This window comes from Poecile atricapillus, chromosome 3 (assembly GCF_030490865.1).
Source record: "Poecile atricapillus isolate bPoeAtr1 chromosome 3, bPoeAtr1.hap1, whole genome shotgun sequence".
In the NCBI taxonomy this organism is placed as follows: domain Eukaryota; kingdom Metazoa; phylum Chordata; class Aves; order Passeriformes; family Paridae; genus Poecile; species Poecile atricapillus.
In genome coordinates, this window is record NC_081251.1 from 78,712,398 (window position 1) to 78,733,496 (window position 21,099).

General features: G+C 35.8%; 1 protein-coding gene across 2 annotated transcripts in view; it reads right to left on the reverse strand.

Moving 5' to 3' along the window:
- Positions 1–21,099, reverse strand: part of TTC27 (tetratricopeptide repeat domain 27) — a 115,191-nt gene that overhangs the window by 13,967 nt on the left and 80,125 nt on the right. For both annotated transcript variants that reach the window (XM_058836490.1, XM_058836491.1), the window contains 6 exons: positions 19,469–19,564; positions 17,286–17,408; positions 10,908–11,135; positions 6,239–6,337; positions 4,503–4,555; positions 285–450 (listed from right to left, as the gene is read on the reverse strand). In XM_058836490.1, coding sequence (XP_058692473.1) covers positions 285–450; positions 4,503–4,555; positions 6,239–6,337; positions 10,908–11,135; positions 17,286–17,408; positions 19,469–19,564 — 765 coding nt within the window. The remainder of the gene's footprint in view (positions 1–284; positions 451–4,502; positions 4,556–6,238; positions 6,338–10,907; positions 11,136–17,285; positions 17,409–19,468; positions 19,565–21,099) is intronic.

Genomic DNA, 21,099 nt, shown 5'->3' on the forward strand with positions numbered 1-21,099 from the left:
TGGGATTATGCATTGCATTTTATGTAAAAATAGGCCTTAAAACTGCAAGGCTCATGCATGTGCTTTCACAAAGTCTGATGCAAAGGTTTTCAGTTTTGTCCAGTTTAATTTTAAATATTTATTCTTAGAATCCAAATCTCCAAAACTTAAACCACTTGCCTACATAACTTTATTGGCCCATGTATTATCATTACTGTTACCACTATCAGCAGCTATAAGCAATCTCTGCCTCACAACAAAAATTAGTGAACATATAGGATGGCTAAATATGGAAAATTCCCCACCTGCGTATCCTTGTATTTATCTCTTAAGTCCATGAGCCGGTGATAAGCTTTAATTGCTTCTGAGAACTCTCCAACGTCTGTACTGGTGAGAAGATAGTTCTCCCATATTTGCCAGTGCTCATAGTTGCACTTGAGAGCTTCTTGGAGGGTTCGAAATGCTTTGATCCTAATCAATAATAAAAGAATAATAGAAGTTATTACAGAAGATTTCAACACTAAAATCAGTTGCCACAGCATCAACTAAAAAACTGCTTATTAAAAAAATCATATTTAAAACACAGTGTGATGCAAAAGCTATTGCTCATAATTTACAATACTGATAATCCCTCAATCTCTCTTGCAAACTATTTTGTATTAGTGCAACCACAACAGTACACTCTGAGGTTTGAACTAGGTAACTTCTGTAAGCTCCCATAATTATTTTTATTTTTTGCAAAAATTTATCATAATTGTGCCATCTATGTTTATACTTCCCTTTCCAAATTTTTAACTGGAACCATGCAAAACAATCTTACTCACGCTGCAGTTTTAACACACATTAAAAAATTAAAAATCACTGAATTCATGACAGATGCAGAATGGCATTGACTTATTTAATCACACAAAGGAAGGTTACTTGACAGCCTTTTGTGATTTATTTTAAACATTTGCACATGGCAAACACGCATATCCTCTGCAGAGAAGTACATAAATTTCAACTGTTTTTGTCCTTAGGTCTGCTCCCTGACGCTGTGCTGCTCGGTACAAATGTGTCAGAGTGGCCCCAAACACTACTTGGGTCATTCTCCAGTGGTGTTGCCCAAGGACCGATCTCATACTGACAGGAGAAAGTGTTATGGATTAAAGGTGGACAGCACAATTCCTGTAAAATCATCATCAAGTTACAAAGCATCTTTACCTTTTCATATGCATCCAATGCAGGCAACTCCCAACCATTTCCTTACCAAAGAAGAGCAGTAATGGCATCCTCTGGTAAGAAAACACCATCTGAAGTATGTGTTGGTAAGGTTTGTGAGCTTACCATTTAAAGCCTTAAACACACTACCAAAATTTGCAATAAATTTGAAACTTTAAAATAGCTCTGCTAGGGAATTGGAATGACACAGTTCTGTCTAAGAAACTGAAGTCCCGGTTGGACAGTGTCATGATATGTAAAAATACCACAAAGGAACTGATTTGTTTAAATTAAAACTTGAAACTGAGCTTTCCTAGGCTGGTAAAAAAATAAAAAATCTTCTTTGTCAAGGTATGACAATACATTTCTTCTTAATAAATATTATACAAAGATGGCCTGTTAGCAAAATTTGCAGGTCACTTGCTCTATATTGCTTGAGTAAGTTGTTAAAAGTGCTTCCTCTAAAGAATGACAGCCCAAAGAAACTGTTGGTTGAGTTTCAAAAAGAGAGTCCAATAAAGTGTAAACATCCCAGCCAAGACAATGTAATATATAAGTCGTTGATCAGGCCATTAGAAGTTTGAAATAGCTTGGTTAGGGAAAAACGTGAATAACTGCCAGTCTAAGGCCATGATATTAAGAGTTATCATACAGACACAAAGAGAGTGGACTGATAGAGCAAAATTATTTAAGGAGAACAAGTCATTTGGCATAGCAAGAGCAAACCAGTCCACATGCAGGATCTTCCCATGTCCACTCCACTTTTCTCTCTCTTCTCATATATTGATAGATGTGATTCTGATGGGCAAATGTACCAAAAGTTGAGTTTGCTCCACTGTTAACAATCTCACTAAGGGATTTCAGACATTGATTTTACTAGATTAAATTAGAAAGAACACAATCACTTTCTTTCTGTGGATTTTGCTACAATGGAAGTGGGATCTGCCACAGCTCTCTGAGAGGTGGAAGATGCTTTCCCTAACTCATGTATTGTTACTTCAGCTGCTCTTCAACATCTGTAGGGTTAGCCTGTATCATTTCCCCCTTCCTCCTGAAAATTAGTAAGCTATCAGAGGGGCAGATGCCACTAAGATGGAAACGTGAAATGCAGTCAAGAGACCAAAGGGATTGGATGGAAATAGTATTCCACAAATCATTGCTCTTGCAATGTAATAAAATCCTCTAGATTCTCAAAACAAATCCCTGTGTATTTAACCAATCACATAATGATGGAGTATCCTTAACCAGTTAAGTAAATTCATACCCAGACAGGAAAAAGTGGGCAGTACAAATGCATTATCTGGTCTTGGAAACCAGGAATCAATCTTTCATACGAAGGACAGAGGGCCAATCCCAGTTTGTTCTGAGAAATCTGAGACCTAGATTTCAAAGACCTCCTGGCACACAGAATAGTTTTTCGGGTAAACCAACGCATGGAGTCTGTTTTCATCACAATTAATTTTTCTGGAGGAAATTCAGAATACACAAAACTTGTGGAGTCTTAAAAAGCAAACAACCCCAAAAGTCAACAAAACCCCTGTCCTTTGGGTGTTAGAAAGTTGCCTGCATACACTTTTAAAAAAAATGTACTTATGTTATACTTGTCTGTTGTGTGAGACTCTGCCAAGCCCTGGCCAAATGCACAATCTGTGAGTGGGCCTGAATTAAAAGCCTGGTTGGAGTAAAGCTGGATCTTTTTTGAGGGAGTGAAAGAAAACTATTAACTTAAATATCTTACTTTTGTTTTGCTTTTTTTTAAAAATCATCACTCCATTTATTTTTTTTTTTTCTTCTGGCAGGCTTGAAAAATAAGATTTTATGTATCCTCACACAAATTATTCAAGCATACTGCTATAGATAGTCTGTTTTAAGAAAGAGTTAAACTAGCTCACACACAGTCATGACATATAAGTGACTACACAAATAATCAAAGAAGTTGCTATTCCACAGCAAGACCAGGCCACACTCAGCTATCAGCACATAATATTCACTTAAAATTTACTGTACATTGAGTCCTATCTCACATGATTCCTGTGGGGAAAAAAGCTCAGTAACATGCCCCCATTTATTGCTTTTGTTACCATAGCAAATAAGTCTTGTAGGTACTTAGCATATTAGATCACAAGGGTAGACTAGCTATAATAGAATTTAACCAGTAAACTGAAATGAATCACTCAGTAGTTTATCAGCCTTGTAGCAGATTAACAAGCAGAAAATTATTTTGATTAAAAGTATTTTTATGAAATGAGCATAAGCCAGTACATGGAGCATCAGACATTTTGAATTACATGGAAAAGAAGGAGCAACTACTACATGAATTGCACATACTCAAGGCACTACTGAAGATGGAAGGAGCTACCAAAAAGTTTAAAAAGCTCTTGCTTTCTATTACTTTTTAACCTAGTGTGGCTATTCTAACACTTCATTTTCTCCTCCCTCCTGCTCCCATTGATATATCTATCTCCTAAGTCCATATTACTTCTGACTTTTCCTATGCATGTTTATAAATTTACACTTTCATGCAAGCTTATTATTCTTTCTCTCTTTTTTTACTTTGCCTCTTGACTACATAACCATATAAATTGATGCCAGATTTCAAGGTTGTTTTTCAAGTATTTTTTTTTAAATACTTTATCTTATTCTTTTGTTTCATTCTTTGGTGAAAAGTTGTAATGCTAAAATTCTTAAATATTAAATTCTTCCAGGTAAACTTTTATTACACTGCATTTAAATACAAAATACAAAATAAGAGTGGCAGTCCACTTCGTTCAAAGTTTCTTGTATGAATCATTAGTTTTGAGGGAAAAGAATAAGCCAGCTAGCAAGTGTGCAGATTTCCATCTGCTTTTGTATATAAAAACCAAACTGTCTGATTTTCCCTTAAATCTACTGAGGATAACATCCTATGAAAATGCATAGGTCTGAATACATTTTTTGCTTGTAACAAACCTATTCTCTTAACTTCATGATCAAAGTAGTTTTTATTATTCATCTTTATTATGAATATTTTGCACTGGTTGTACTTACTACATCATAAATACTTCTAACAAGAAAGAAGTGGAGAGAGGGTATAAAGGTTACAAAATTATTTTCTCTAAAATAAAATAGTTATCAGTGATTCAACTTGGGAGAGAGAACTGGAGGGCTAAGAATTATAAAATTATTACATATTAATAAATCATCATAATAAATGAAATAAATATTAATAAATTATTATTATTATAAACCGCTCATAATAAAAAAAACTCAATGTCAAAAAAAAAAAAGGAAAACACAGGGGTTTTTTTGGAAGCAATATCTTCTAATTCTTTTGAAGTACTTACTTCTGTTTTAATCTGATATAAGCAGTTGATAAATTGTTCCAGGCCTCAGCATTCTGGAATGATAAAAGGAGAAGTACCAAAAAATTTATTCACTTACGCTGTGCTTACTTGATAGAAATACGTAAGTGAAACTACTGCCTAACACCATTGATTTTGCTAATCACACATATTGACACATTGACACATACCTTCTACATGGCAGTTAAAATATTACATTGAAATATAAATTATTATATTTAAATTTAAACACAAATATTTGACTACATCAGCAACAATTAGGTATATAAATATCAATTAACTGCCTTGTGGCTGCAATATACTAAGTCAGCTCTTGCCTTCAATCTCAGCTGTAAACAGGCATCTTCTTCTGGGATCTAGCTGGGATGGCTGGAAAAGTCAGTGCTTCCAGCAGCTCATCATTTCTCACTAGCTGGAAGCTACTTAACCTGCACCACTCTCTGTTACTCAACAAAAATGATCTGGTGCCTCCTAACATACCTCAGGTAAAACCAGGAGAGATGTGTGGAGATGATTCCTGCCCTTTAACTGACACTGCTGTAAATGTGAAGCCCCATCCCTGAATTCAGCAAAGTGACAACTGGAAATAATTTGAAGAATAGAATCTGAGCACTGCAATGAAATGTACTCTGGTACTGAAGGCTATCCTGAGGCTTAGGGAGCACTTAACTCATGCTGGGAAACCTTTCTGAGATTTAATTCATGAAAATGGTCAATATAGTGACCAGCTACAGTTGCAGATGCATAAAGACAGTTTTTGCCTCCAACTGAGAGCCAGTCCAGCACCTTTTCCTCATAAAAACCCCACCACTTAACCCATTGGGAAGTCAGCTGGCTTGGTCATATGAATACAATTAAATATAGGCCCTAGAGATATAAGTGAACCCAGTTTTAGTATCTAATTGGAAGCAAATTTACTGCACTGAACAACAACAAAAAACCAATACATAAAGTAAGAATTCCATTGTTGTCTCTAGGTTCATTTTTTCCCCTAAGGAAGTTATTGCATTTTATAATAAAGAAAAGAGAATACTCTGTCACCTCTCATTGCTTTCTCATTATTTTTTCCAAGAGAAAAGAATGAATAACAACAGTTTCTACTGAGTAGATGGCATTAGCTCTAAGCAAGCAACAAGCTAACAGTCAGGCCTTCTGGCAAAAGTACTGTCAGTGTATTCCTCAGGAAATTCAGCTAGCACCTTCACTGTCTCCATGCACAATCAAAGGACAGTATTGTACACATGCATGCCTTGCATCCTGAAAAAATGGCTAAGCTTCATTCTCCCTGTGCTCCTGAAATATACAGTTACAAATTTACTTCTCATACACAAACTTCACTTGTTTTTTTTCAGGAGAATTTGATTACTTAGAGGACTAAATATTTTAACATAATTTTTATCTCTTTTTAGCTATCCTCACAATTTAGTCATTCCCTTTTGTCTGTTTTAGCAATGCGTGCAAGCATGAAGGAATTTTTCAAATATATTTTAACATTCACACACTCATACTTGGACAAAGTTAAGTACTGGGGTAAGGACTTATTGATAAGGATTTTTATGATGCCTTATGACAAAAATGTATCTTTCATGAACGAGCTTAATTTACTCAAAGGGCTAAGGTTTAAACAAGTTTTTCATTACTGCTTTGCTTGTTTATAATGAAAACAACCTTGCTGCTTTTAGATAAGCCATCTGAATCGTTTGTTCAAAAGTACATACATCTGGTTCCAATGTCACACAGCGCTGAAATGCTTTGGCAGCACCTTCGTAGCCTTCTAAAGCAATGTATGCACAGCCCAAGGAAAACCATACACCTAGCTGGAGAGAAAAAATTAATGGTTACCTATATACATGGATAATTCAGCAAAAAGAAATAATTTGGCCTGGATGAACAAACACACAACTCCTGCTGATTTTTACCTGTCTTCAGCTATAATAGTATTGTACTGGTAAAAATAATATCATGTATGCTGATTAGTGAAAAACTTTAGGTTCAAAGTTTTAATAAACATGGATAAACAAAGGTGCTGACTGCATGAAGACCACTTAACTATTTATGAAGAGGTCTTTAACAGTCCATTTTCATCTACAGAACAAAGTGATAGCTATTTAGAGGTTTGCATATTTTGCTTTCATTTGTGAAAAATCTACATCCACTTTATACTATTACAATTAGATCAAACATTAAACACTAGGAAATGTTTTTCAAGGTAATCACATTTTACAAAAATCATCTCAAATGACCAAACAGGAACAGTTCAAAATTACAGTTCTTTCTACTTGTCAGAATATGGACCTTCTCAAGTTTCTATTGCAATGTTTAGAGATAGAAATGTACTTAAATAATGCCTTGCACAGAGAATGGAACTTTACCAGTTCAGTAATTGTGTATTTAAATTCTTTAGTTGTTACAACCAAATACCTCTCATCAATACAGATTCAACCAGGGAGGAGAGCTCAGAACCTCCCTTCCCCATTCCCCCTTCACAGGGAGCTGTAGGGAACAATGAGGTCATGTCTCAACTTCCTTTTCTCCAAATTAGACAAGCCTGCTCTTCTCAGGATGTTCCTTCCAGTCAGCCCTTTTTCCAGCTTTGTAGACCTCCTTTGGATGCTTTCAAGGACCTTCACATCCTTCTTAAATTGTGGGGCCCAGAACTGCACACACTGCTCAAGGTGATAACTGCAGACAGCAGGTTAATCCCCCCTTTTGATCTACTGGTTGTATTGTGTGTGATGCATCCCAGGATTTGCATTTCCAGTCACTGCTGACTCACACAGAACTGCTGCCCAGCAGTACAATGTGTGGGAATGGTACAAAGCTGCACCAGGGGAGGTTTAGAGCGGACATTAGGAAGCATTTCTTTACCTAGACGGTGGTCAGACACTGGAACAAATCTTCCTGGAGGTGGTTGATACCCCAAGGCTGTCAAGTGTTTAATAGGCATGTGGGCAACGCTCTTAAAAATTTGCTTTACTTGGTCAGACCTGAATTAGTCAGGCAGTTGGACCAGGTGATCATTTTAAGTCCCTTTCAACTGAAATAGTCTGTTCTACTCTAAATAGTATCAGATAACAGCAAAAATTACAGCAAAATAAATTTTCATAGCACCTCAACAGCAAGTTCCTGATCTACTACATGGTTAATTCTCAAAGAGCTGCAAGTTTACTAGTATTACCTTTTATAAAAGTTCTGTAGTTCAGAAAATTATTAAATCCTAAGTACACTAACAGAATATTTTCTGACAGCATTATGCTTTTTAAATGCATGCAGTCAAAACAAAACAGGACATTTTATAAGGTGCTGCAAAATCATTCCAGGTACTACTACCCTGCTGCAACAAATTCAGCCATTTCTCCATTCTATAAGCCAATGTTGAAAAAAAAAAAAAGGTTTTCTTGGGAAGTATTTTGAGAAGGAAAGAGGTGGGAAAGCGGAAGATGAAAAAACAGGCTACATTAACTCTGTATTGCACAAAACCATATTACTTCTTGAGGTGTCTGTTTAATGTTTATATTCTCTTGCGTTTTGGGTACTAGTTCTGAAGCAACTAACTCTGATAACACAGGTTCTCCTTACGAAATCATAACAAATATTTAAACACAAAAACATTACCTTAATTTTTTTTTTTAAATCAGGGATTTTACAGGGTTGAAGATAATGCTGTTGAGTTCATATGCAAGGAGCTTTTACCTCTACAGACTAACTGCAAACTGAAGCAAACATTTTTACAATGCTCTCCACTTCAAACTCATTTTCCTGTCTCTGATACCCAACTTATATCTGCTCCTGACTTAACTGCTATAAAATTTCTGTATAAATTATAAAATCTGCTTGAAAGCTTAGATCCCAGAATACACACACATGACATAGATCTTTGTCTGACCCAGCAGCCACTGGTGGACAATATTCATGATACTGAGAAAAGAACAGAACAAACTTGACAATAAAGATGTCCTTTTGCTCATGAGGGTGTAAGTGGATGGCCCAACCCTGGAGCAGGTGGATAAATAGGTGAAGATAGAACTGGCAACTGCATCTGGCCTGGGCAAACACGAAAACCTACTTTTCAGTACAGTCAACATATCACTTTCATGATCCATAAACTCATCAATCAAGGAAGAAATGACACATGAAGAGAAAACTCTGCCTCTCTAATTTCAGATGGCCACATTAATAGTAAATAAACATTTAGTCAATATAATTTTTTAAGGCTCTTTTGTCCACCAAGTTTCCAAAAGTCCACATGGCTGCTATCTCATGAACTCCCCTTTATCATCTTTCTAGGTCAGTAACTTTCTGGACAGGAAAAGTGGGGGCAGAGACAGGAGCAATCAAGTATGAAACTGAAGGTTAGTTGCAACTTTATAGCTCAGGATACAAGTTAAACAGTGCTTCTGTAAAGGGTGAGAGGAAAAACAGTCACCACACATCTTACAAATCTAATGAGCAACAGCAGCACAGTCTCACTTCTGAACTTATGCAGACTTTCACCACTGGAGAACTGACTCTGTGAGCTCTTTGACCTCTGGAATTGTCTGCCAATGAGCAAGATTCTCCTAGTGAAAGTAGGAGAGATCTGTCATCCACGGACGTGCACTACAAATAATTCTGTGAGCAGCAGTGCTAATGAACACGAGTTTAAGGTATATTTGAACTGCAAGGCTTTTGTTTCTTTGTGGATTCCCCAAAGACTGATAGAGTGTTTGGCTTATACAGCAAACACCTACCTCAAGGATCGAAACCACACTTGAATGGTTTGCTAAAAAGTACACAAGATTAAAAGAGGGTTGAGAGAGAATTATTTTCTTCATTACATATATTGGGGAATCACTCGACGCAGTCTAAAAATCTCTTCCTTCAGAAAGGTTTCTAATAACCACAGAAAAATTAGAATTTCTTTGTAACAGGGAAACTTTGTTTCCCTGATAAATTATTCACAATTCTGGGAACAAGTTAATCAATTATTTCATTAATATTTTCCTTGTGTTAAAGTCCTTGCATTTAGAATAAATTCCCACTCTGCTTTTCAACCACAAGATGCCCTGGAATAGGAAACAATTAATTTCTGTAGTCACAGAATACAGACAGAATTTAGAAGACAGTTATGTCAATCTGCATTATCTAGCTGCTCAATCTGTTTGTTTGAAACAATTCAACTGAATCATAAAAAGAGCCTCCTAAGCAACAAGAGGAGGAAATGTTCACTTTCCTATATGGACTGGCCTATTTTTCTTGGATTTCCTTTCATTCTAAGCTTCCTTTGGATAGGATACAAAATAAAAAAGCATTTCAGCAGAATAATTCTCAGTTTTGAGCCGTGTAGGCTGTCTTCTGAAGCCCTTTATTATCTGGAAGTCCTCTTGATTTAAATAAGATTCCTATCTGAGTAATATATATTTCGCTGGCATTTTTGGTCATTTTGTTTTCCATTCTAAAGATGTTTATAAGTTATCTGGAGTTCATTTGAATAAGAATAGGAGTCTGATTCATTGGAATACAATACATCAGCAAAATACAGAAAAAGCTTCATGAAAACTACTTGAAAGGCTTGAGACCTTTAAAATTTTTCTAAAGCAAAAATTCAGTTAGTCACATGGAACTTCAAACAGCAGCTTCAGCAGTGTTCTTTGGGGTGCAAGAAAGAGGAATACCCTGCTTTTTCATGGATACAGAAATGGCTATGAGGAGCACAATTTATATACATAAACAGCCACAAAGCTTTCTTAACTTCTGAAGACCTTCCACAGGGTGAGCCTTATTGGGATGGGATCTAGTGGCTGAGAAACTGAAATACGATTACAAAAGTTGTGTGCAGAATAGCTTGCAAAGATCAGCCTCATCAAGAGAACTCTTTTCACTGTGGTTTCAGTTTTGATGCATTGTTGTAATAGAAGCTCCTGTCATCACAAGTGTAACACAGTGCTTCTCAGTGACTCCAGAACAAGACAGACCAGAACACTTGAAAAACATTTTTGTGAAATACAGACATCAGAGTTTGTAACTCAAACCCAGGGCAAATTCAGACAGGGGCAAAGGGATGCTTTCATTAAAATTCTTCTTGTAACTGTTTTTCTTAATACCTTGTTCATAATTTATTTGATGGTAATTATTAATTTGCAGTGGCTTCATCTCTTTGAAATTTCTTTGAAAGAGCTCTACAGGCAAAGATTTAGCTGCATGCAAAGACCTGGATAGAAATGGATATCTTCACTTCATACTGCCATTTTTAGCCAGTCTTCCAAGTACATGGTGAAAATTTTGCTAAGAATAGTAATGAATTGTTATTTTAACAACTGTGCCCAGAACTGTGTTTTAAAAGAGTGTCATCATTCAAAACTGAACACATGAACTAAAACCAAAGCCATATGAGTGTAATTTCCCAACCTGCATAGGGTTGATCTGTACTGAACGTTCAAAGCACTCCACACATTCCCTGAATTCCCGGTTGCGGAGATGGAGGAGGCCTTTGGAGCGCTGGGCACGGGCGCTGCGGTGCCTGGAAAGCTCCCAGGCCTTGTCATAATACTGGTGGTCTTTAAGAACATCACCAAGCAAACAGTATAATCCTGGTGTTTCTTTCTTCTCTAACTCCCGCCTGAGTATTTCTTCCGCCTGTTAAAGAGCAAAGAGAAATTAACGCACGAGACTATTTATTTTCAGTTAATGCCCTACCTGAAAAAACACTGCTTTAGCACCTTGCAATCATCAGCTCAAGATTAAGAAGTAGAGCTAGTGAGGAAATGGTATCTTCATCCAACACAGCCTCAAAGATAAAGTCTAGAAAGAATCTGGTTCCAAACTGATGTTAAAAAATACTTCAACATAATATGGTAGCTTTTGGTTTAACACACCAAAGAAAATTAAACTGTAAAAACAAAAAGCACCCTACTCCTTTCTTTACATCTTGGGTATGTATTCTGTCTCAAGAACAAACATCAGTCCTGGACATCAAACCTACACCTAATTCACAGCAATGCAGTATCAGTACCATTAAGGTATCTGCAATCCTAGAACTTTATTCATCTTTATGTGTCCTGGTAAATACTCTTACAACAACTCTCGTTCTCTTTTCTCTAATTACTCTTTTCTGAAAACATTGATTTCCATTCTGTCTCAAGACAAATCAACTTTCATACTGTTGGTTGTGTAAATGCAATGCTTTTACAGAAGATACAGAAATTATAAATTTATCTAAATGCATGAAATATTCAGAATATATACAGCTTTATGAAAAAGAAGACATAAGCTGTGTCTCCCAGATGTCTATTATGGGCTGTAACTGACTTTCAAAAGCTATTTTTCTCAGGGCCACTATCTTTGCTCTAACAGTAAAATTATTGTTTATCTTTCAAACAAGAGATAGTCTGCTTTCTGTGGCCTTTTTAGAAGATAAATATACATCTAGACAAATGATCTGTTGTTCAGATTGAACTGTTACCTCAGTCCCCCACTGTAAAAAAGGAACATACACAATTCAAATCAGTACAATTTTTCTCCTAGAAAAGATCTACTTGAACCACCTAAATCAAGAAAGATCCAACACAGTCTGCCACAGAATTAAAGTTGAACATTGTAACTCCAGTAATTCTATTATAGCTTGTTTACCTAAAAGGAAACCTGACATCATCTCTGCACCTAAATTATTACTGTTTTTCTTGTGTAAGAGTTGCTTTTTTCAACTTTTAGGTGATCTTTAGAGAAGCAGAGTCTTGTATTCCAAACAGTAAAATTCATAAAAGCTATCTGAAAAAAACTTTTAGAAAAACGGCTGTTTTACCTTGTTTTGAAATATTTAATGCATAGCAATTTTAGCATCTCATTCTTACTATTACTTTTGCAAATTAACAGGACAGTCCACAAATATTTGAAGTGCACAAGTGTGAAGAAGGGTTTGATTTCTAATTAAAGCTTAAAATCAGCAAAAATAGAATCCCATTAAGAAGAAACTTGGTGGCTAAATATTAGGAAAATAACTTGATGGCAAGTGTTTCTGAGAGCCTATAGAACAGTTCTCTAAAAAATGCCAAAGAAACTATTATTTAACATCTAGAATTAGCCCAGCCAAAGCAGTAGAAAAACCTTGCCTAAATAGAAGACTGTACTTACAGAATCACAGAATGGTTTAGTTTGGAAGGGAATTTGAATATCATCTAATTCCAGCCCCTTGCCAAGAGCAGGGACACTTTCCATGAGACCAGGTTAATCAAAGCCCCATTCAGCTTGGCTTCCAGGGACTTGGTTAAATTGTAGTTTATTTCCCCTTAACTGCCTCCATTAGTTGCTATAACATATTAATAACAGACATTAAAGGAGATTTTTCTCTTCTAGAGCAAAGACAGCTGAATGCTTCATTTTTGCAGTAACCACATCAGACACCAAAAGATAAGGTGGGTTTTTTTCCCCTTGAGATAAAGAAACAAAATTGAAATGTTGCTGTATAAGGAGATACAAGGTGAAAAGTGCATTGCAAGCTGCTTCTTCACCACTTCCTCTGCAGGGCACACCCAAGCTCAGAGTGCTATCCTGTGGCAATGCCTAGACTAGAGAGAAAACCATTCACTAATGGTATTTCACATTTAAGAGCATAAGAAACATCATGCTCTGGTCTAAGCCTGCAATAATTCATTGCCAACATAAATACTTCAGCACACAGATAAAACAGAATTAAGTAAGCAGAAGTCTGACTTTTTCTTCATCTGATTAGCTATCTGATCACCTCTCTGGCATGTTGCAAACATTCTTATTACTTACATCTTTAAAGGCTAGTACAAAGATCAAACAAAAAGAAAACCCCTGTGTTATTAAAATATTTGCCTTCTATACCAGATAACGCTCTAAAATGGGATTTCTCATTTTGCCTAGGATTTGGAGGGGAGGGGTGGTGGAGAAAGAAAAATCCTTTCTCCTAACTTAGTGGCAAAATGTTTTCAAAAAATCACATTTAATCTGCTAAGAACCCTGGTTCTGCAAAAACAAATCTTTCTTTAAGAACAAATACTATCAAGAAACATTTTTCACACAGTGCGCGTAATACACATAAAATAAATACAGCCACTAGAGATTTATTCATTAAATGGATACTAATTATTAATAAGCATGTTCATAATTAAAGTTGTAACTGAACTGAATATGACTTGATATGTAAATTATCAATTAAAATATAAGTTAAAAATAAAAGAAGCTGTATAACCCTCACTGACTGAATCAGGTGCATTTATAACAACACTGCTTCTTCACAGCACAGTCTGTATCAGAGCAGATGGAATTCAATACTCACCTCAAAAGTCAGTTAATTTAAACACATGAAAGATTTAGGCTCTTATCCTGCCTTCTGAAATACTATGGTAGTACAGGAATTAAACAGGCAACACACAACAACAAACATCACAAAAATCTTCAATCAGTAAAGAGAGGCAAAAGGTGGTGCCTTTTCATTCCTCACTACACAGACACCTGGACACCAAGGTCAAGATTCATCCTGCGTCTGGCTTCCCAGTCCTAAACTTCCATGCCATCCATGCATTCCCATGTTTTTATTTTATATATTTCTTAAAAGACCCTATGAGCCTCACTTTTCACTGATCTACCAGTTCTATTATTTCACAATTTATTCCTTTGCTAGTTCAAAGTATTTCCTAAAAAGTCTTCAGTTTTCTGCTTGCACATAATTTGCTTGGCTAACAGAGAAGTAGCATGAAGAAGCAGAACAGAGGAGCATGGAAAAAGGCAGTGAGAGAAAAGGAAAGCTCTTTAGTTCTCATTTCATCTTCCCTGTAATTTCATGCAAGACCTTGGGAGAGATATTTACTCCTCTTTCTTAGCTTTGTAACCACATATAGGAGTGCTTATCTGCCTTCTATGACTGTTACTATATATAGTGGAAATTAATCAAGTTCTTGAATGAGCTCATGCACTAATCAGTGTAGTACTGCTTAACATCTGGGAAGCCATGCCTGACTTTAAATGTGGGCTTTTGAGATCTTGCCATAATTGTTTCCTCGCTCAAATGTTTTGAGGTATCTGTATCATGCAAGACAAGAAAAATAACCCCACAGAATGTGATTTGCTGGGGTATGCTGTTCTAAAACCAGACTCTGTATCATGCTGTATACTCTCATGAGATGATGGAATGGAGATAGGGCTGAAAACAGGCTGTTGTAAGATGGAATATCCATTTGATACCAAATGGCAGATCTCCCTCATCTATCAGAGGTGAGCAGCTACCATGTTACAGAGTTCTTGCTAGAGAGAAAGGCCTCACTTCAAGTGGATGAACTGATAAGTCACATTTCTGGCTCACCCTTTCTTTCCTTTTAGCAGGGAAATAGTACCATTTTTAGGTGGAAGAGACCTCTTACACCTTCAACAGAGTTGTCCAATGTCAATAGTACTCTTGAGATCTGTGTCCCTCTCACAGTTAAAAGGGAGAGGGGCACTTTTCAACACCAGTTCTCACTACACGCATGAAGATGTCTCCTTTTGCAACAAGTCTGTTGATGAAATACAATGAGTAAAATACTTCAGTGAGAAAGCAACAGTAACTATCAATATACTATGCATTCAGGCTTTATAACAGATTTTTGTCCTTGCTCTGTGCCATTTTGCTCATTGCTTGGCACTCTATTACTCTTCTGTTGACTCATGTTATAATATTAGTTCCTACTACTCTTGTTTAGGTTATAAAACAAATTAATATAGAGCCATATCTAGTAACAGTAACAAATCCTCAAAAAAGTTTGCTAAATATTAGTGACATCTTACTCTGCCAAGTCTGTACCGCTACATGGCCCTGTTATAACCAAATGAATTATGTTTTTTCTAACAGCAAAATGTGGAGCTTCACATGGCCTTATCTAATGCTCTGTTTCTTTATAAGCAGATCATTCCAAAATAGGAGGAAAGAAGGTATTACTTTGATGTGTAAGTACTCATCACATTGGTATTGCTGATATTTAGCACTTCCATCAGATTTTTCAGGATTTAAATTCAGGTTTTCTATATAAAAGCATTTGTGAATGAAGAACATACAGAAGTTTATTAAAAAGAGTTTGTTCTTTTGTACAGATAAATGCTAAGCAAATTAATGACCTGTACATCTAGTGGCCAACATACTACTCCAGTAGATTTTTGTGCGTTTCTACAAAAATAACTACCAGGTTTAAAGACATCAAAACACTTTTGGTAAATATAAGCAATTCATACTCTGAACACTTTAAAGAGCACAGATACTCATTCTTCTTGGTGCACAGCTACATGTTTCTAATCTTCTGTCTTTTTTGATCCAAAGCTAGCTTTTTTCCAGCAATACTGTTATTTCATACTTACACAGCATTTTCTGTTTTTCAAAGCACAGCACAATCCCTCACTCTGAAAGCATTTTTAAGCAGTTTCCTGTGTCAGATATCCTGTCCTATTCTCCGAGTGCCATTTTCATAACTCCCTAAGGGCAGTTTGTGAATGTAACTAGGACAGAATGCATTTCCAGGAAATGGAAAATACTGACCTCTATTTCTCCACTGTACTGAGAAGATTGTGATATTAGCATGCTATCCCCAAGGCATGCATAATGTGGCACAGAATTTGCCAGTAAGACATATCTGTCAGTTTATAATGAACAAAATCTAGGCTTTGGTGCATGACAATTAGAAAAAAACATGTAAGTACAAGGCATTCTGCTTCTTTTCTATCAATTGAAACTATATATCTCTATTCATTAAGCTTAAATTATGTTAGAGCATAGTCTTTGTGCTTGCGGTATCATAAAGGCACATGTACATTCATACCATTTAATACCATATACCAAACAGAGAGAAAGGAAGGGAAGAAGAAACTGTATTTTCATCTGAAATTGAATATTTCTGAATATTTATATAAATTCTGAAAACACTGCTTGATAGCAAAAGTTCCTGCTACAGTCTATGTAAGAGTTTGCATCAGAAGGAGAACACAACTAAAGTTACACATAAGTAGGCATTGCTCCCAGGTATAATTTTCTAAAATCTTCCTACCAAAGCAAAATAATCAACAATAGGAAGGCTAATATAGCCTGTTACGAGCAATTTTAAACAGTTTTAATTTTAATTTTAAACAGTTATGTCACTGATACGCAGTTAGGTGATGGCTTTTAACTGTCTTTGGAGCTGATCACACACAGTGCTAAAGAAATGATGGAGAAGTTCAGGAAAACATCAACAGAGACTTAACAAGTAAAGCCTTTTAATCTTACACCACTTCTTGTCTCAAGTGTTTGATTCTGTAATTTGAATATGTTAAATTAAGTAATTAAATACATCAAACACTGATGTTACTCTATTTAAAGTATTTTTTAAATCTACAGCTGACAGCTTGAAATCAAGCGGGAAAGAAAATTAATATCCCCTCCAGACAGTTTCAAGACTCCATCATGAATGACTGCTACAGTTTCCTTGAAAAGCCCACATTACTGTCTATCCATAGTAGTTAATTTAATTATCCTTGAATATTTTCAAGGATCACTATCACAATCTTCTTGCATCTCAAGTGGCTTCTTATTTACCAACTTCTATTTCATGTGGCTATTACTCCAAGTCCATTTTTTTAGCATTCATGGCTTATGACAAGCTCTTATGACATGTGTCCATTTTTCCTAAGCAGATTTTCCTGTGATGATACCCCTGTAGAAGTGGCTGTCATTAGTGATTTCCCAGCCAAAGCCAGTCAATCCTTCCCCTTTCAAATGCTATTTCAAGATGGGATGTCAGCTGTATGAAACATTTTTCTTACCTTTCCATGTTGTCCTGCTCTTTCATAGCAGATTACTGCATCTTCCCACATTTCCAGCTCCTCAAATATTTGTAAGGCAGAGCTGGTGCATCCCAGCTCGAAGAGTAAGTTCGCAAGCTGACGCTGGAAAGATAAGAAATTCCAGGTAACTGAAGGTAGCAAATAATGTCTACAATTTAAAAAGATGTTACAGGCATTTCTGACATCAACAGGAAAAGGTAATACGGAATTATTCTCATGAAATTTCAGGTTGGAGCCTCAAACAGTGTATATAACTCAAAACATCCCCCCAACTCAATAAAAACTGTTGTGCTTTGAACAATTTAACAATATAATACACAAATAGAAAGGGACATGGCAAGAATGAATTGATAGAAATGAACTTCCAGCCCTTAAATGAGGCCCATGCAGTTGGAGAACAGCTGCAGCAGGATGTTGGGAATGCCAAGTGGGAAACAGAGCCCAAAGAAGGGAATTAAAGCCCCTTCTAGCAATGCTCTGTCACAGTAATCTGCAGCCATGGAGAAACAAAGATGGAGAGAAAGGCTCTGATACAATTCTGTTCAGTAGCTGTGAGAAATCACTGTCCCAAACAGCCACTGCCAAAGGGTGCTGGTTTTTACCCAAATCAGTATTGGATTTGAGTTTAGGGTCACCCTAAACCGTAGTCGAGTTTTCCTCACAGTTCAGTCAGCCTCTTTGTTATTTCAAATTCAGCTATTATTTCAGTGTACTAATGCAAATAAATGTCTTCAGTTCAAAACCAAACATGGCATGTTTTGATGACTTTGAAAAGTCATCTTTGGTCTTTATTTTTTAAATGATTAAAACTGAAAATAGGTTTTAACCTTTGAAGGAAGGGCAACTTATGTACTATGTGTGACAGATAGACAAACAGGTTTGCAAAAATAAATGGGAGCATTCTTTGTATGGACAGTTACTTGTGGTATGATATCCCACAGTTAACCTATGCAGTGGACTTGGTGATCCTGAATGGACTCCCTGAAATTCTGTACATATGTCATGAACCTATCTTTATTGGTCTGGGTTCAATACCTGTTGCAAATCCAAAGAGTTACGAGAGAGGAATAGATTAGTAGTAAAAAAATTAACACCTGGCTACAACTCTTTTGATATAATTATGTAACAAACTCTGAAAACGTCTTTATTAGGTTGATATTAATCACTTAGGAAAAAAAATTGCCATTGTCTAAATCTCATTGATGTTTAATTAAACTTGCTCAGTTGTATTTGGTAAAATTTATATATACACTGTGTCTTCATTACTATGGCTAGAAGATTGAGTCATCTTTCATTATAAATCCCTATTTTAGCATCTCTATCTTTGGCTTAGAAAATTGGCTTGGATTGAATGCCACTCTGATGACTGGAAATGAAAACCATATTTGATGGTTATATTGCAAGTGCCTGCTGAAAGGTTATGTAGAAAAACTTGAAAATGCTCAGAGAAGATATGATTGGTTAAAACAGCATGCACTGAGAATAGAAATCAAAAAGGAGTAAAACACCATTAAAAGTAAACCAACATGAATACCTTTGGAGGTATGCAATGTTAACAATATTCTCAAGATTGTTAAATACAGCATCATCAGATAAGACTTTAGTGTTTAGTTCTGCTCTAGAAAATCAAGGTGAACAGTGTAGTTATGGGTATAAAAAATCCTGTCAATACTAGTAAAAGAGGGGTCTATCTCAAAAGAAAAGCTTTCTCAGCTCAAGTTCTTCATTGTACCACTGACTCCTAACCTGGCTGACTTCACCATAATCAACTTCCCAAAGTGAAATTCAAAAGACAAGAAAGAAGCAAGTAACAGTAGCATAAGTAAACCAGTAATAAAAGGTATTAAAAGACGGGGGCGAGTTTATTTTAATAGGAGATATGTTTGAATCTCGCAAGTTTTAGTCTACTTTGTACTGGAAAAAAAGTAAAGTAAAGAATTGCACTAACAAGCAGTTACTCCTGTGTACGTGAGAACAAGACATCTGAAAGCAAAGCATTGTAGAACTTGACTTCCCTCCAGAAACACCTGGTGTAAGTTAGGTCTTTATTTCTACAGTTTCAACTCAAAGTCGCATCACGCTCATTGACTTTGGAGTGATCCAGCATCAAAAATAACCACTACAGACTTTGAAGTAAAGATTGAAGTGGGAATGTTTCACACCTGTATGGCCCAATGTGGAGGCACCTGACAACAGTAGAAAATCTTCATGCGTTCAGATACTGATGTATTTGTATTTTCAAACTGGTCTGCAAGTGCCTGTAAACACAAAGTATATCCCGATTTAGTATTTACTTCGACTTAATCAACCTAACCTCCCCATAAATTCAAAGTAGGTGGAATTTTAGGCATTTTCGACAAAATGGAGAAATGATGATCAACCATAATCAATACCAGGAATAAAAATAAAACTTACAAACCCAAGCAAACATTTGCAGAGTCAAACTGCATCAACTTTTGAAGTGACTCTGCCTAAAATGCATTTCAATCCTGAAGCTAGTTTGCCCCTAAGACAGAATTGATGTGTTTTAGGCATGACATTTCTTATTAAAAAGAGAAAGACAAACATATTGTAGTGGACCATGGTTTTGAAAACAGTTGTAATACAGAATAAATTACTGTGACTTGGCATACAATTCAATTCAGGCTATTTTCTTTGTTTTGGTGGAGCTTTGGATTGTTGAAATATTTTCTTCTGAAGCCCTTTGAACGAAATTGGTAACTTTCACATAGAAAAACTGCAACATTCATTTTTTCTCTGAAAATCCATATGAAGTTATTTAAATCAAAATTCAATAGCAAAAAAATTACAGTATTAAAGGAGGCTATAGCTGGAAAGGTGGTTAGAAATTTTAAGATAAGGGAGAAATTCTCTTCAAATGCTACTCACCATTAAGTAGCAAATTTAAGCCCAGTGTATAAATAGGGGAATACAAAATTACTTGTGGTCACATGATTCACCTATCAACATCTCATTAATAATTCAAAGTTTACACATGGTGCTACACAGGACAGAATTTTCTCAGCTTTCTGAAAATGAATGCAAAGATTCCCAAGCAAAAGAAAAAATGGACAGGATTACCTCTCTCTCTTTCTTTCTAAGCTCAACTGTTGATATCAATAATGCAACTGACAGCTGCATAAAATCAATTCTGTGATTCAAACTGCTAAGCATCTTGTAACTACTATTGATGTTAATTGGATTTACTAAGTGGCTTCATTATTTTAGTAAGAAAAGAACATGCAGCAATAATTTACCCTCTAAACTGATGTTTAACCTCCCAATTTTAAATACTAATATTTCACATATTTCATCTTATTCACGTTCTTTTTCATAAAATTATCTCCAGAGGCCTATTCCTACAGATTGTCCGGAAACCTATGCCAAGCAAATGGCTGAGATATATTTGTAGTAAGGAAAATGACACACTAATAAAATTACATTCCTTTACACAGTTTCAGGCAATCCAAAAGAGTCAGATTAAAATAAAACTTCTAAAGTAATATTTGATTTTAGAACTTATTTGAATACAAACTATATAATACATTATATTTCTCTGTTTTAGTTCTGCTGAAATGTTTTAATGCAATGCAGAAGCACATTTTTCTGTACTCTGTTGTAGCAAAAATTAAACCAAAAAAATGTCCAATTCCTTGGGTGCTCATGACACCAAACAATGTAGTAAAATGCATTTGAAAAATTTAAAAACAACAATTGCTCTAAGCCTTAGAAAAGCAGGAAACTTCTAAATAAGTCCTGCAAAATAATGTTTTTGAGGAGAACAGGAAATGAA